Source organism: Pseudophryne corroboree, chromosome 12 (genome assembly GCF_028390025.1).
Source record: "Pseudophryne corroboree isolate aPseCor3 chromosome 12, aPseCor3.hap2, whole genome shotgun sequence".
NCBI classification, from domain to species: domain Eukaryota; kingdom Metazoa; phylum Chordata; class Amphibia; order Anura; family Myobatrachidae; genus Pseudophryne; species Pseudophryne corroboree.
This window is the reverse complement of record NC_086455.1, coordinates 134,351,297-134,366,410: the sequence shown is the minus strand read 5'-3', so window position 1 is coordinate 134,366,410 and position 15,114 is coordinate 134,351,297. Positions and strand designations below refer to the sequence as shown.

The 15,114-nt window shown below is 42.0% G+C and overlaps 1 protein-coding gene across 6 annotated transcripts in view; it reads right to left on the bottom strand.

The window, feature by feature from the left end:
• Nucleotides 1-15,114, bottom strand: part of MEIS2 (Meis homeobox 2) — a 191,243-nt gene that overhangs the window by 147,167 nt on the left and 28,962 nt on the right. For all 6 annotated transcript variants that reach the window (XM_063948048.1, XM_063948050.1, XM_063948049.1 and 3 more), the window contains exon 7: nucleotides 7,084-7,198. In XM_063948048.1, the coding sequence (XP_063804118.1) occupies nucleotides 7,084-7,198 (115 nt within the window). The remainder of the gene's footprint in view (nucleotides 1-7,083; nucleotides 7,199-15,114) is intronic.

Here is a 15,114-nt window from a genome sequence, read left to right as displayed (position 1 = left end):
GTGGTTATAAGAGATGTTATTCAACTTGGGCAAAATTACTGTATTTTATAAGTATGGTGGATATGTATCAAACCTTCTAAACAGTGTAGAACTGGACACCTGTAGGAGTTGTCCATAGCAACCAATCAACTGCTACCTATAATTTTATAGAATGTACTTGATAAATATTAGCTAGAAGCTGGTTGCCATGGGACTATGGACAAATTCTCCAACTGTCCAGTCTTTAGATTTGATACACTTCCCCCATATATCTATAAAAGTAGACAACTTAAAAGCACAGCCATACAGCTATCATCTATGAAAGTGCCCTGTGTATGAATGCAACCACTTGCAATATGTTTTAGTGATAAGTGTATACTTATTTCTAAAGTATCCCTTTTGCCTCAGTCACTGCCAAAACTGAACGTATTATTCACTGGAAACGTCAAACAGCGCTCAAATCAGAAGACAGTGCTGCATTTAGCGGATGCAGATATTTACAGCACATTTCGTCTCTCTTGGTGTAAATAAGTTTATAAATAACACATTTTAGCTGGAACGAACTATATTCTGTCTCGGCCTAGTCTGATTCCATCTCTTCTGATGCATGTGACAATTTACGTGTCTGTCATAAAAAATTTTTTTAAAATAACTTTAGTCTAAAAAAAAAGTAAAAAAGAATGAAAGCAATCTTCAAGACATCTCAAAACATTGGAGAGTATTGTGTCATAATGAAAAATGAAGTCTGCTCATCAACGGAGCAATGCACGTTTCGCTCACACTATGAGTTGGAACCTATAGAAGGAGACAGCTGTTTACACTTAAGTGATAATGTAGAGTCCAGCAGGGAAGGGGTGTTTGCAATTCCAGGACTTCGCAGTTGCTGTCCCAGCCTGTTTTGGAATTCAGTTTATGCCCAAATGAGGCTTTTTTTTGCTACTGCTGTCACATGGTTAACCCTTAGGAGTACATTTACTAAGCAGTGATAAGAGCAGAGAAATGAGCCAGTGGAGAAGTTGCACATGGCAACCAATCAGCACTGAAGTAACATCTATAATTTGCATACTATAAAATGATACAGAGCTGCTGATTGGTTGATGGGGAAATATCTCCACTGGCTCACTTCTCCGCTCTTATCACTGCTTAGTAAATGTACCCCATAATATTCTATTATGAAATAGCCTTCTACCAAGCACTACCTAGGAGAGAGGACCGCCCAAGGATATATAGTTACAATAACTGGCAAAGGTAAGCTTTTCGGAGCGTGATAAATTAGATCATTTTGCCGTCTCATAGAAATATATGGGAGCAGCAGCAGTAGTATCCTCAATTAACTATGAATATATCAGAGACATCAGTGATTTCTTGGGGTCTCCTATTCCTGAACTTAAAATGACACTGGCCCTCATTCCGAGTTGTTCGCTCGCAAGGCGATTTTAGCAGAGTTACACACGCTAAGCCGCCGCCTACTGGGAGTGAATCTTAGCTTCTTAAAATTGCGAACGATGTATTCGCAATATTGCGATTACAAACTACTTAGCAGTTTCAGAGTAGCTTCAGACTTACTCGGCATCTGCGATCAGTTCACTGCTTGTCGTTCCTGGTTTGACGTCATAAACACACCCAGCGTTCGCCCAGACACTCCTCCGTTTCTCCAGCCACTCCCGCGTTTTTTCCGGAAACGGTAGCGTTTTTATCGACACGCCCATAAAACGCCGTGTTTCCGCCCAGTAACACCCATTTCCTGTCAATCACACTACGATCGCCGGAGCGAAGAAAAAGCCGTGAGTAAAAAAACTATCTTCATAGCAAAATTACTTGGCGCAGTCGCAGTGCGAACATTGCGCATGCGTACTAAGCAGAAAACGCTGCGATGCGAAGAAAATTACCGAGCGAACGACTCGGAATGAGGGCCACTGTCTCTAGTGAAAACTGCTGTTTATGCCAGAATAAGGGTTTGCTAAATAGGCCGTTTAGATTTATGCATAGACAGACAGTATAAAAGAATTCCATTTGTTTTCCTGTAGTCCTAAAATGTATGTAATGATTTATATAAACTATTATAAATATGCGTTATAAGTTGTAGCCCTGGAATATATTTTGTCTCAAGAGACTGTCAACTTTGCATTAAGGTCTGGTGGTTTTACAGCAGTTAAGAGAACTGCAGACTTAGGTGTGTCTTATCTGCTATCTCATTCTGTACGTATATGTATACGTACAGAATATAGGTTTACTGGCAGTGCAGATTACGTGAGTAAATAGTTACCATTCATTAGACTTACCTAAATATTTATTTTTTTATATTTCGCAAATGATAAAAAAAATACTACACGGTGAGTAAGAGCCAGAAGGATGACTGTCCGACAGCCAGCAACGCAGAGCCGGCTTGCGCTGGCAATAGAGGGCCTCTCTCAGACAAGTGCCTGTAAGTGGAGCCTGTACGTGGTTACAACAAATATTTAACGGAATAATAACACAAATAAAGAGCTTGCAGCAGTGGCATGTGAATAATGTGCTGGAATCTGATTTGTGATCTGTGTGTGAACCCTCTGGGCAGTTTAGCAAAACCTGTTCCTGAGGGTAAAGAATTCCATTGCGCCCCCTCCTCTTGTGCATCCCAAGGAATTCTCCTATGCTACTGTTAGTATAAGCAGTGCTGTACACTCTCCAAGTGGCATACCTCGCTCGTCTCTAACTTCTGCATGACCACTTTCAATCTATGGAGCTAATTAATTAATGCCTTTCCCCCCAGGAAAATTACGATTTTAGTATCCCTGCTAGTTACCAAAGGCTGAATGCAGGAGATATCTCAAATGCCCCATAGCTAACGCCATCTTTGGCCTAGAAGTCACAATTTCGCCAGACAGGGGTCTTCACGTCCCTCTCTTGCAGCTATAGTGTTCTCACACATGCCCAGTACAAACATCTCCTTCAATCCGGCGATATCCAAGCTGTGAAGGAGCTTTTAATAGAGGAAAGTAATTAAATGCACTCTTCCGACATGACTTAAATGATAATGCATCTATTACTGCGGCCATAACAGATGATCATGGTAAAAATGTAGCGCTTAATAAACTGGCTTCTATAGCGTCATGGATATTCTGGTTACCTTTCTGACGATCACCTAGTGCTCACAGATTGCATACTAACTTACAGCAATAGAGCATAGAACATTCTACAGAAAATAGGAAACTATGAGTTAAGTTCATTGTGGGAACATATTAGTGGAAGTAACATACTTAAAATAATTAATTTTATTTTTATTTTTTTAAAGACTTTCACGCTTAAAAACAGTCCAGTGATTAGCAGCAGATCCCTGAAAATATGTCGGCAGCGAACACATTTGTTCACACGCAAGCAGGACAGAATGCAGAGCATGGGAGTTGTTGCAAGTGGTGACCTTCCAAATCTGCTCATGCGTTTTCTATTTAAACCTCACAGTTTGCTACTAAAATCTGACGTCTATGAAGTTAAAGGCAGGAGATATACTTCACTCTCTTTCAGCTCTGTTCTTATGAAAAACCTGCTACAACAAGAAGGGGCCTGAGATACGGCACACAACACAGCCATGGCAAGTTCCACACACATCCACAATGTTCCTAGAAGAGCAAACGGAGCATTCCAAGCAGAACAGACAAGTTCCATAGAGTTCAGTCAGGTTCCACACACCACAGAGGAGATCAGAATGTACAGTGGGGAATACAAAGCGACCCAACAAGCACATAACATACAGTCCGTACAGGTCCCAAAGGCTATGTAGACATTATAAATGTACCCATGCATGAGAATAAAGAAACCTTTATCCTAACAGCTGAAATCTGTAAATATAATACACGAATTATGACATAGCTATAAATAGCTCAAATGTGCTTTAAATTATATAAGTGATTTATAAAACTTCTACAGAGAACCAGTGGAGGTGTTACTTATAGTAACCAATGAGGTTCTAGCTTTATAATTGTATAGAATGTACCAGATAAATAATAGCTAGCATCTGATTGCTTGCTATAGACATCACCACTGGTCCTCTTTAGAAGGTTTGATTCCCACCACGGCCCAAAATGTGCTAGTGTGGGCTTCCTCTGGGTACTCCGGTTTCCTTCCACAGACCAAAAATATACTGGTAGGTTTTGTACGTGTGTTTGGGGCGGATTAGATGGACCAAGTGGTTCTTATCGGCCATCAAATTCTGTTGCCCAGATTTATCGAGCCTTGGAGAGTGATGAATAGAACGGTAATAAAGTATCAACCAATCAGCTCCTAACTGTCATTTTGCAAACACAGCCTGTAACGTGGAAGTTAGGAGCTGATTGGCTGGTACTTTATCACAGTGCTATTTATCACTCTCCAAGGCTTGATAAATATGCCCCTATGTTTCTAATCTGTTCTCTCCACCAAGAGTTACTACACTTAGAGGTAAATGAAAACTCCCCCCTCCGGCGATCACTGCCACAGCACACAGTGCATCATCCTATCGATAAATCGCTGTGTCTTCCCCGGCCGGCTCCAGTGTGCATGCGCAAGATCTCGCTACTATAGCGAGACCTCACATGCAGCCTGGAGCTGGCAGTCACCCCTGTCACTGAGTACGCACCATTGCAGTCTTACATGGGGGAGAAGTGATGAGCGGATTCGGTTTTACTCGGTTTTACTCGGTTCTCAAAACCGAATCTTATTGGCTCACTGATGTCACGTGTTCTGGATAGCCAATAAGATTCGGTTTTGAGAACCGAGTAAAACCGAATCCGCTCATCACTTCTCCCCCATAACAACAGAGAATACATCTACCCCTTAGAAACATAAACATTGAAACATAGAATTTGATGGCAGATAAAAGCCACTTGGCCATGTAGTCTGCCCTAAACACACACACACACACACACACACACACACACACACACACACACACACACACACACACACACGCGGGATGTATTAAGATACATCGCTGCCTCTCGCCGTTTATCGCAGCGATGTTGATCGCATATGTACTATCATATGCGGTCAATATTGCAATGCGGTGACAGAGGCCCCCACGATACCTGTGAGGGGTCTCCGTCATCTCCCTCGGCTCTCCAGACTCCTGCAACACTGGGAAGCAGCAGCAGGCTGCCCCCGGCGCCTCCTCCTCCCCCCTGCAGCCGGAAGGACCTCCGGCTGCGTTGCTAGAGGGAGGAGGAGACTACCTTCCGGTTCCAGGGCAGCCTGGAGGAAGGTATGCTGGGGGGGAGGGGGGCAGACGTCTGCGGCGGTCAGCGAGAAGAAGCCCATAGGCTTCTATAGGGTATTGCCATCCAGAGATGGCGATACCCTGGATGGCGAAAAACCGGCGGTAGGGTCTTTGTACATTTGAAAATACAGTAAAATTCCCGTGTTCGAGGGTTTTACGGCATTTTTCCTTTAGTACATCCCGCCCACACACACACTTATACAGTACACTAGGGTTTATTTTCAATTAACCTTCCAGTATATTTTTGGATTGTGGCTGGAAACCAGAGTACCCGGAGGAAACATCACACAAGTATGGGGAGAATATACAAACTCCACACAGTTAGGGCCATGGGGGGCACTTCTGTATAACATATCAGCTACACAAACTGCAAACAGATAACAATACTGATATCACTGACAGCATGCTGATCATGACATTTGGAGTCATTGTATGGCAAATATCATAGGTTTATGGGGTTACAACAATCCTCCTTTTTGGAATAATAATATTGATCATTACATCATAGTGGATCTTACCACTTGCCAACAGGAAATGTCAAGGTCAAAATAACCAAAACGGGTCAACACAAGAGCAGAGGAATGACTTATAACAAACTGAAATTGGTGCAGCACGCACATATGTAAGGCGTTATGACAGCAATCTTACATGTAACCAGCACAAAACCACATGAAAAACAACCAGTAGGATATTAGACAGAAAAGCTACTTGTGTTAAAGTGCTTAAAGAACAACATAAAAATCTAATAAAGTACATTCACCTATTATTAATTCAGATGTGTAATAATAAGTAAAAGCAAAACAAACCTCAGAATACATATCTGAGCGTCCATTTTGCTCATTAAAGCTGGCCATACACTTTAAGATTTTCTGGTCCACCAGCCAACCAATATGCTGGTTGTAGTGGAAATCTGAATTTGGATTGAACAAATGGCATTTGACAATTTGCTCCCAAACACTTGAAAACAGACAAAAAAAAACCTGTCATTCAAACTAATTGGTTAAATCCAATTTGTCTGAACATCCATTTTTGTATGTTTTCCAGCATTTGGGAGCAATCGGGTCCATTGTCAGTTGCTCCCATTCATAACCAGATTTTCCCTCCAACCAGCGTATTGGTTGGTTGTACGTAAAATCTTAAGTTGTATAGCTAGCTTTAAATAAGGATAAACCTCAAAGACACTTCTCACCACTCTGATTGTCTCTTCCATTATGATAATACATATGATTTGAAAAGCATATATTTTCTGGCTTTGCATATCATGACTAGATCCAAGTCAGTGTAACAAGTGACAATCAGTTCAACACAAATGGCTGCCAATATATATATATATATTTAAACACTTCTGTAACAAACCAGACAAGAGTGGACTGCGTGCATCATTCTAGAATGATAAATAATAACACCCTAATAGCCCTATTCCACCAAAAACCCGGCTCTGACCTGGGTTATTGAACACAGTTTCAAGACGCGTCACAGCGGCTTGAAACCCCATTCACACCGCAGCTGGACCCAGGTTAGTGGTGAGTCTTCCCTCTGCTGGCGCTTGGAGATGACATCATCTCCAAGTGCCGTTGATTTGGCTCTCCAGAGTCTTTTAGCATTTACACTGTTTACACGGCAGGCTACCACGGTCCTTCACGTGTTTGACCCTGGTGACCACCAGGGTCTGATCCCCAGATAAGTCAACCTGGGTACTTTTTAAGCACCCTTTTACACCAAGCCGTGACCCGGGTAGACCCGGTAATATAACCCAGGTTATTGATGCAATGGGAAAGGGATATTACTCAGTTAATTATACTTAGTAGGCAATAACTGGAAATATTTCTGGCAATTCTAGTTAGTCACACCATACATTGAAAAGGGTTTCATACCTTGCTCACTGCTGTTGTCACCACTTTGTGAAGCATGCCCACCACTGGAGGGTCCCGGCGTTCCAGCAGAATGCGTCGATACTGCGTCATCGTGATCTCTCCATGAGGCAGGGTTCTGATGAGCAAAGTGACAAGATTGTGTAGGGTTGGTGAAGTTGGAGGATTTCCATGGAAAGCAAAAGAGAAAAATAGGAAGTTAGTGAGATATGCCATCCATGAACTAGAATGCAGTGCTGCAACAACTGTACATAAACGGGTGGTCTTCAGTATGTCGGCTGTTGGGATCCCGGCGCATAGTATACCGGTGCCGGAATCCCGACAGCTGGAATACCGACACTTATTCTCCCTCGTGGGGGTCCTCGACCCCCCTGGAGGGAGAATAAAATAGCGTGGCGCGCGTAGCGCGCCACCGTGCCCGCAGCATGGCGAGCACAGTGAGCCCGCAAGAGGCTCATTTGCGCTTGCCACACTGTCGGTAAGCCGGCAGTCGGGCTCCCGGCGCCGGTATGCTGGTCGCCGGGAGCCCGACCGCCGGCATACTCTACTACACCCTACAAAAACATCACATACATTCTTGTCTTCCAAGTCTGCCGACTAAACATCTTTTCATATTATATTGGAGACAAATGACTGAATCCAGGGACAGATAGTTTTGTTGAAATTCCCAGGCTAATAAGGTATACTTACAGTATGCACAACCTGTACAATACTTAGCATTTCATTATTTTATTTTTGATTTGTCTAGCTGTGCAATGCTAAACTAATCAATTTGTGAATCTGCTAATAATCTATATAGTCTTTACAGTTATTTACATAGCACACACATACTACGCAGAACTTTGCAGAGAATATTTGACCATTCACATCTGTGTTTGAAAAATGAATTAGGAGCTGATTGGTACTATGCGGTTTATGTATTAAGACTTGGAGAGAGATAAGTTACCAAACAATCAGCTCTTAACTGCCATGTTACAGGTTGTGTTTGAAAAATGACAGAAACTGGTTGGTTGGTACTTTATTTCTCTCTCCAAGGCTTAGTAAATAGACTCCTTAATCTCTCTCTAAGGTTTGATACATCTCCCCCTAAATTCCCAACCACATGTACACACACTAGGGTTAATATGTATTTGTCACAATCTGGGCGGAAACCATAGTACCCAGAGGAAACCTGTGCATACACGTAAGGAACATACAAACTCCACACAGACAACTCTAGTGGGAATTGAATCCTAGACTTCAGCACTGTGAGGCAGCAATGCTAACCACTGTACTAGCCACCATTCGCACTATCATAATTTACTTAAAATATCAGGGTCCTCTTTCGTAAGAAGTCTCTAGGGGGTATATTTACTAAAAATCGATTTGGCTAATTTTTGATAATTTTTTGTCAATGTTTGGTCCATTTTTGATCAATTTAGTGTTTCGGGGTCTACATCACACATTTTTGGATTTTTGGTCAACGGTTTGTCGATGTTTGGATTTCAGGGTCTAAATTCCATTTACTAACAGGTGATTTTTTACAGTTATTTTAATGATGTAAAAAATCATCAGGTAGCAAATGTGTTATTTAGAACCCTTAAACACAAAATCGATCAAAAATCGACCAAACTTCAACCCAAATCGACTTTTATTAAATATACCTATAGATTGTAAGCTTGCGAGTAGGGAATCCCAGCCTCTATGTCTGTCTGTTTTTACCCAGTTTTGTTCTATTACTGTTGTTCCAATTGTAAAGCGCAACAGAATATACTGCGCTATATAAGAGACTGTAAATAATAAATAAATACCCCATATGTCAAATAGGATTGACAACAAAAACATCAACAAAATAAAATGACATTTGGACTGTTTCAAACTTCTACATTCAAACATTAGACGTGAACTGAAATACCTTCAGCATTATTACAATTGGGAGACTTGATTCTTTCTCTGATATCTTTTCACAAGCACAACAGTTATCAGTATTAGGGGTACATTTACTAAGCAGTGATAAGATTGGAGAAGTGAGCCAGTGGAGAAGTTGCCCATGGCAACCAATCAGCACTGAAGTAACATCTATAATTTGCATACTATAAAATCATACAGAGCTGCTGATTGGTTGATTTGGAAATTTCTCCACTGGCGCACTTCTCCACTCTTATCACTGCTTAGTAAATATTCCCCTAAGTGAGAGGCTGTTTCTCAGATCTCTAAAGTGAGAGGCTGTTTCTCAGATCTCTGACACAACATTCACCTGTTAAAATAGGGAATTTTCCCTCTCTAATATCTTAGTAAGGAACTATAACATACGCCAATAAGTGATGGATCCATGACCCTCTACTACATTGTGCCTAAGAAATCTCATGGTTATACTAAGACAGCTACGTACTGCAGTGTCTTTCAAGGGCCATTTGGCGGTGAACTAGCCAGATGGCAAACACACTCCTTGTACAACATATGACGTCACAGGGATTGGAAAATAAAACAGATGCCATGTGCATGCTGACATAAGGAATTTCACCTTAGAATTAATATTCAAACTATTGTGTATCACCCACAAAAGCATGTGTTATTGCAAACAGCTATTCAGCGTATAGTTGTCATGAAACGGCTACGTCTGAGATAACTAACCTGACCTGATAAATGCAATCCTAAACGTGGAACACTCAGGAAAAGGAAGACAGGCACGCAGCGCGAGAAGTTTTACAATAAATAGCTGAATTCTACAGAGTTAAGGGCCAATATCCCTGCTGTTCCTATACACAATCACATGCAAATCTACTGGAGTGAGTGGAAGAATTAACTGAAATGTGACAGACAGTGACAGAGTGAACATAAGAGAAAGCGAATATGACAGGAAACCAAGAGCCAGTAATACGAGACATGGAGGCACAACTGAGGACAGAAAACACGCACCAGGGTTGTAGAAAAGGGGGGCACTCATTAACATAATCACTGGTTTATGCCAGAATCCCCATACAGATTAATTAGACATCGGCCTACATCGTTTTACGATTTACAGAACATTTTTCTTAGTATACTTATTATTTCAATACTATCTTTACCAGCCTAATTTTCCTAGTAAAGATAGAAACATAGAATTTGACGGCAGATAAGAACCACTTGGCCCATCTAGTCTGCCCCTTTTTTTTTATTACATTATTTTTTTCTCTAAGCTTGTTTGATCCTTATTTCTGTGTAAGGATATCCTTATGTCTATCCCATGCATGTTTAAATTGCTCCACTGTCTTAGCCTCTACCACCTCTGATGGGAGGCTATTCCACTTATCCACTACCCTTTCTGTGAAGTAATTTTTCCTCAAATTTCCCCTGAAGATGATGAAGAAGGATATTTTTTTTCTATAGTACATTAGTACATGGTATGCAGTTAGCATCACAACTATAGGAGGCCTGGCTTATACACAATATAACTGCAGAGTATATTACACACTGTGACCCTGAGTCTTGAGTAAGATGTAAGTGCAAAAACTAGACACATCTCATAAATTTCCGCAGACTGCGCAGTTGTGTCATAAACAGCAAACGCGGTCTGCACATGTGCCGCAGGAAGCGTCGCAATAACAAGGAGGCCGGTACAAGATGGATGTTGAGTGAACTTTCAGTGAAACTGCATTTCTGGGGGCAGCTGGGTTTGTAACCTCGTGGAAGCACAGAACAGTGTCATAGGTGTGTAGTCTGTTTTAGACGGATCATTTGCACTCAGCATTGCATGGGTGCAAGTGCCGGAACTTATTATGATGTATGTGGCCAGAATAGAGGTGAGCAATGGGACTATATGCGGGAAGCAGCGTGGGCACTTGACGGAGTGATACCTGCATTAGTATAAGGTAGTCAATCTGGCTACTGCAGACTGCTGCACTTGTGGCCACTTTGTGCTAGACTCAGGCCCTCTCTGGCCATAAGCAGATGCAATAGGTTATTCCATGGGGGAGATGTACTAAGCCTGAAAAGTGATAAATATCACTGTGATAAAGCACCAGCCAATCGGCTCCTAATTGTCATGTCACAGGCTGTGTTTGAAAAATGACAGTTAGGAGCCAATTGGCTGGTACTTTATCACAGTGATATTTATCACTTTTTAGGCTTAGTACATCTGGCCACATGTGTCCAGGTCCACTGTAACTCTTATTGCTGTTTGAATCCTAAATGATTTACATACAGTACAGTATAAGAAAGTTGTGCAATTTGTTCCAAATGGAGTAGCACATAACTGCACATGCATATAGCATTATAACTATGGAAACTGTTTTTGTTTTTGTTTTTTGTTTTTCAAAGTAATGGAAGGAACTATTCCAGTGGTTAAACTTGTGCTCCAAAGTTTTCATTCTCTTGGGATAAAAGAAGGCCCTATTTAGGGTGATAAACCAGCAAATCAGTATCTACTATAGGGAGCTTTGGAGCAAGGTGGATGCATTCCTTAGACATGTGAAACAGCTGCCTTGTCACCTGCTAATAACCCGCACTAATTAATACACTGTAACACCCAGTGTCCCACCTCCCACCTAGTGTGAACGCAATCCTACACTCCCCTAATAATTCCAGCAAACAGGTCACAAAGCTCCATGACAAGTAAGGCATCTGGTTTGGGAAAGCAGAGGTAAATTATTGCACCAGTGACAACATAAGATTTATATGCCCTGCCTCACTGAATACTTTTTTTTAGCTAGTGTAAGGAGGACAAGAAACCCGAATGTGGTAACCTGGTAACCGTATGATTAATAAAACAGCAATAAAGAAATGACAACAAACGGTATTCTTACAATTACTTATAATAAATTGATCAAACAAATTTGAATTTCTGTTGGAATAAAAGGCAAATAAATTCTGAATTTGGATGCATAGGATGCTTTGGAACAGTTCAAACTACTGGCGTAAAACTTACACCAAGTTTGTGAATCTACCCGAAATCTTATGCTACATTTATACATTACTGAGTGTAGTAGTAACACGTGCCAAGGCAAAAAAATAAATAAAAATGTTCCAAACACATATAATAGCATGTAACATAGTTTAACTTATTTTAATAAAATATTACAATAAAAGTATCCTTACACTAACTGAGAAGTTACAAAAGATAAACCATATACATTTTCAGTATAATATAAACAAAAAATCTCTTAAGGGTAGTCTCATAGTCCTCTATCTATCTATCTATCTATCTATCTATCTATCTATCTATCTATCTATCTATCTATCTATCTATCTACACACACACACACACACACACACACACACACACACACACACACACACTCTCTGTCTATCTATCTATCTATCTATCTATCTATCTATCTATCTATCTATCTATCTATCTATCTATCTATCTATCTATCTATCTATCTATCTATCTATCTATCTATCTATCTATCTACACACACAGTCTATCTATCTATCTATCTATCTATCTATCTATCTATCTATCTATCTATCTATCTATCTATCTATCTATCTATCATTTTTTTCCCCTCTGACAGCATTTTCACTTATTCCCTGTATTGTAAGAAATTCACATAAACCATACATTAAAATGTGTTATATATCTATAACTAAATTCATATTATGAAGAATGGCACTATCTAGGTAAAGCATTATTATTATTATTATTATTATCCTCCTCCTCCTTCTCCTCCTCCTCCTCATCATCATCAAATAGCAGTCTAAAATACATATTGTTGGTAGAGATGAGCGCCGGAAATTTTTCGGGTTTTGTGTTTTGGTTTTGGGTTCGGTTCCGCGGCCGTGTTTTGGGTTCGACCGCGTTTTGGCAAAACCTCACCGAATTTTTTTTGTCGGATTCGGGTGTGTTTTGGATTCGGGTGTTTTTTTCAAAAAACCCTAAAAAACAGCTTAAATCATAGAATTTGGGGGTCATTTTGATCCCAAAGTATTATTAACCTCAAAAACCATAATTTCCACTCATTTTCAGTCTATTCTGAATACCTCACACCTCACAATATTATTTTTAGTCCTAAAATTTGCACCGAGGTCGCTGTGTGAGTAAGATAAGCGACCCTAGTGGCCGACACAAACACCGGGCCCATCTAAGAGTGGCACTGCAGTGTCACGCAGGATGTCCCTTCCAAAAAACCCTCCCCAAACAGCACATGACGCAAAGAAAAAAAGAGGCACAATGAGGTAGCTGTGTGAGTAAGATAAGCGACCCTAGTGGCCGACACAAACACCGGGCCCATCTAGGAGTGGCACTGCAGTGTCACGCAGGATGTCCCTTCCAAAAAACCCTCCCCAAACAGCACATGACGCAAAGAAAAAAAGAGGCGCAATGAGGTAGCTGACTGTGTGAGTAAGATAAGCGACCCTAGTGGCCGACACAAACACCGGGCCCATCTAGGAGTGGCACTGCAGTGTCACGCAGGATGTCCCTTCCAAAAAACCCTCCCCAAACAGCACATGACGCAAAGAAAAAAAGAGGCGCAATGAGGTAGCTGTGTGAGTAAGATAAGCGACCCTAGTGGCCGACACAAACACCGGGCCCATCTAGGAGTGGCACTGCAGTGTCACGCAGGATGTCCCTTCCAAAAAACCCTCCCCAAACAGCACATGACGCAAAGAAAAAAAGAGGCGCAATGAGGTAGCTGACTGTGTGAGTAAGATAAGCGACCCTAGTGGCCGACACAAACACCGGGCCCATCTAGGAGTGGCACTGCAGTGTCACGCAGGATGTCCCTTCCAAAAAACCCTCCCCAAACAGCACATGACGCAAAGAAAAAAAGAGGCGCAATGAGGTAGCTGACTGTGTGAGTAAGATAAGCGACCCTAGTGGCCGACACAAACACCGGGCCCATCTAGGAGTGGCACTGCAGTGTCACGCAGGATGTCCCTTCCAAAAAACCCTCCCCAAACAGCACATGACGCAAAGAAAAAAAGAGGCGCAATGAGGTAGCTGACTGTGTGAGTAAGATAAGCGACCCTAGTGGCCGACACAAACACCGGGCCCATCTAGGAGTGGCACTGCAGTGTCACGCAGGATGGCCCTTCCAAAAAACCCTCCCCAAACAGCACATGACGCAAAGAAAAATAAAAGAAAAAAGAGGTGCAAGATGGAATTGTCCTTGGGCCCTCCCACCCACCCTTATGTTGTATAAACAAAACAGGACATGCACACTTTAACCAACCCATCATTTCAGTGACAGGGTCTGCCACACGACTGTGACTGATATGACGGGTTGGTTTGGACCCCCCTCAAAAAAGAAGCAATTAATCTCTCCTTGCACAAACTGGCTCTACAGAGGCAAGATGTCCACCTCATCATCATCCTCCAATATATCACCGTGTACATCCCCCTCCTCACAGATTATCAATTCGTCCCCACTGGAATCCACCATCTCAGCTCCCTGTGTACTTTGTGGAGGCAATTGCTGCTGGTCAATGTCTCCGCGGAGGAATTGATTATAATTCATTTTAATGAACATCATCTTCTCCACATTTTCTGGATGTAACCTCGTACGCCGATTGCTGACAAGGTGAGCGGCGGCACTAAACACTCTTTCGGAGTACACACTTGTGGGAGGGCAACTTAGGTAGAATAAAGCCAGTTTGTGCAAGGGCCTCCAAATTGCCTCTTTTTCCTGCCAGTATAAGTACGGACTGTGTGACGTGCCTACTTGGATGCGGTCACTCATATAATCCTCCACCATTCTTTCAATGGGGAGAGAATCATATGCAGTGCCAGTAGACGACATGTCCGTATCCGTAATCGTTGTCAGGTCCTTCAGTCCGGACCAGATGTCAGCATCAGCAGTCGCTCCAGACTGCCCTGCATCACCGCCAGCGGGTGGGCTCGGAATTCTGAGCCTTTTCCTCGCACCCCCAGTTGCGGGAGAATGTGAAGGAGGAGATGTTGACAGGTCGCGTTCCGCTTGACTTGACAATTTTCTCACCAGCAGGTCTTTCAACCCCAGCAGACTTGTGTCTGCCGGAAAGAGAGATCCAAGGTAGGCTTTAAATCTAGGATCGAGCACGGTGGCCAAAATGTAGTGCTCTGATTTCAACAGATTGACCACCCGTGAATCC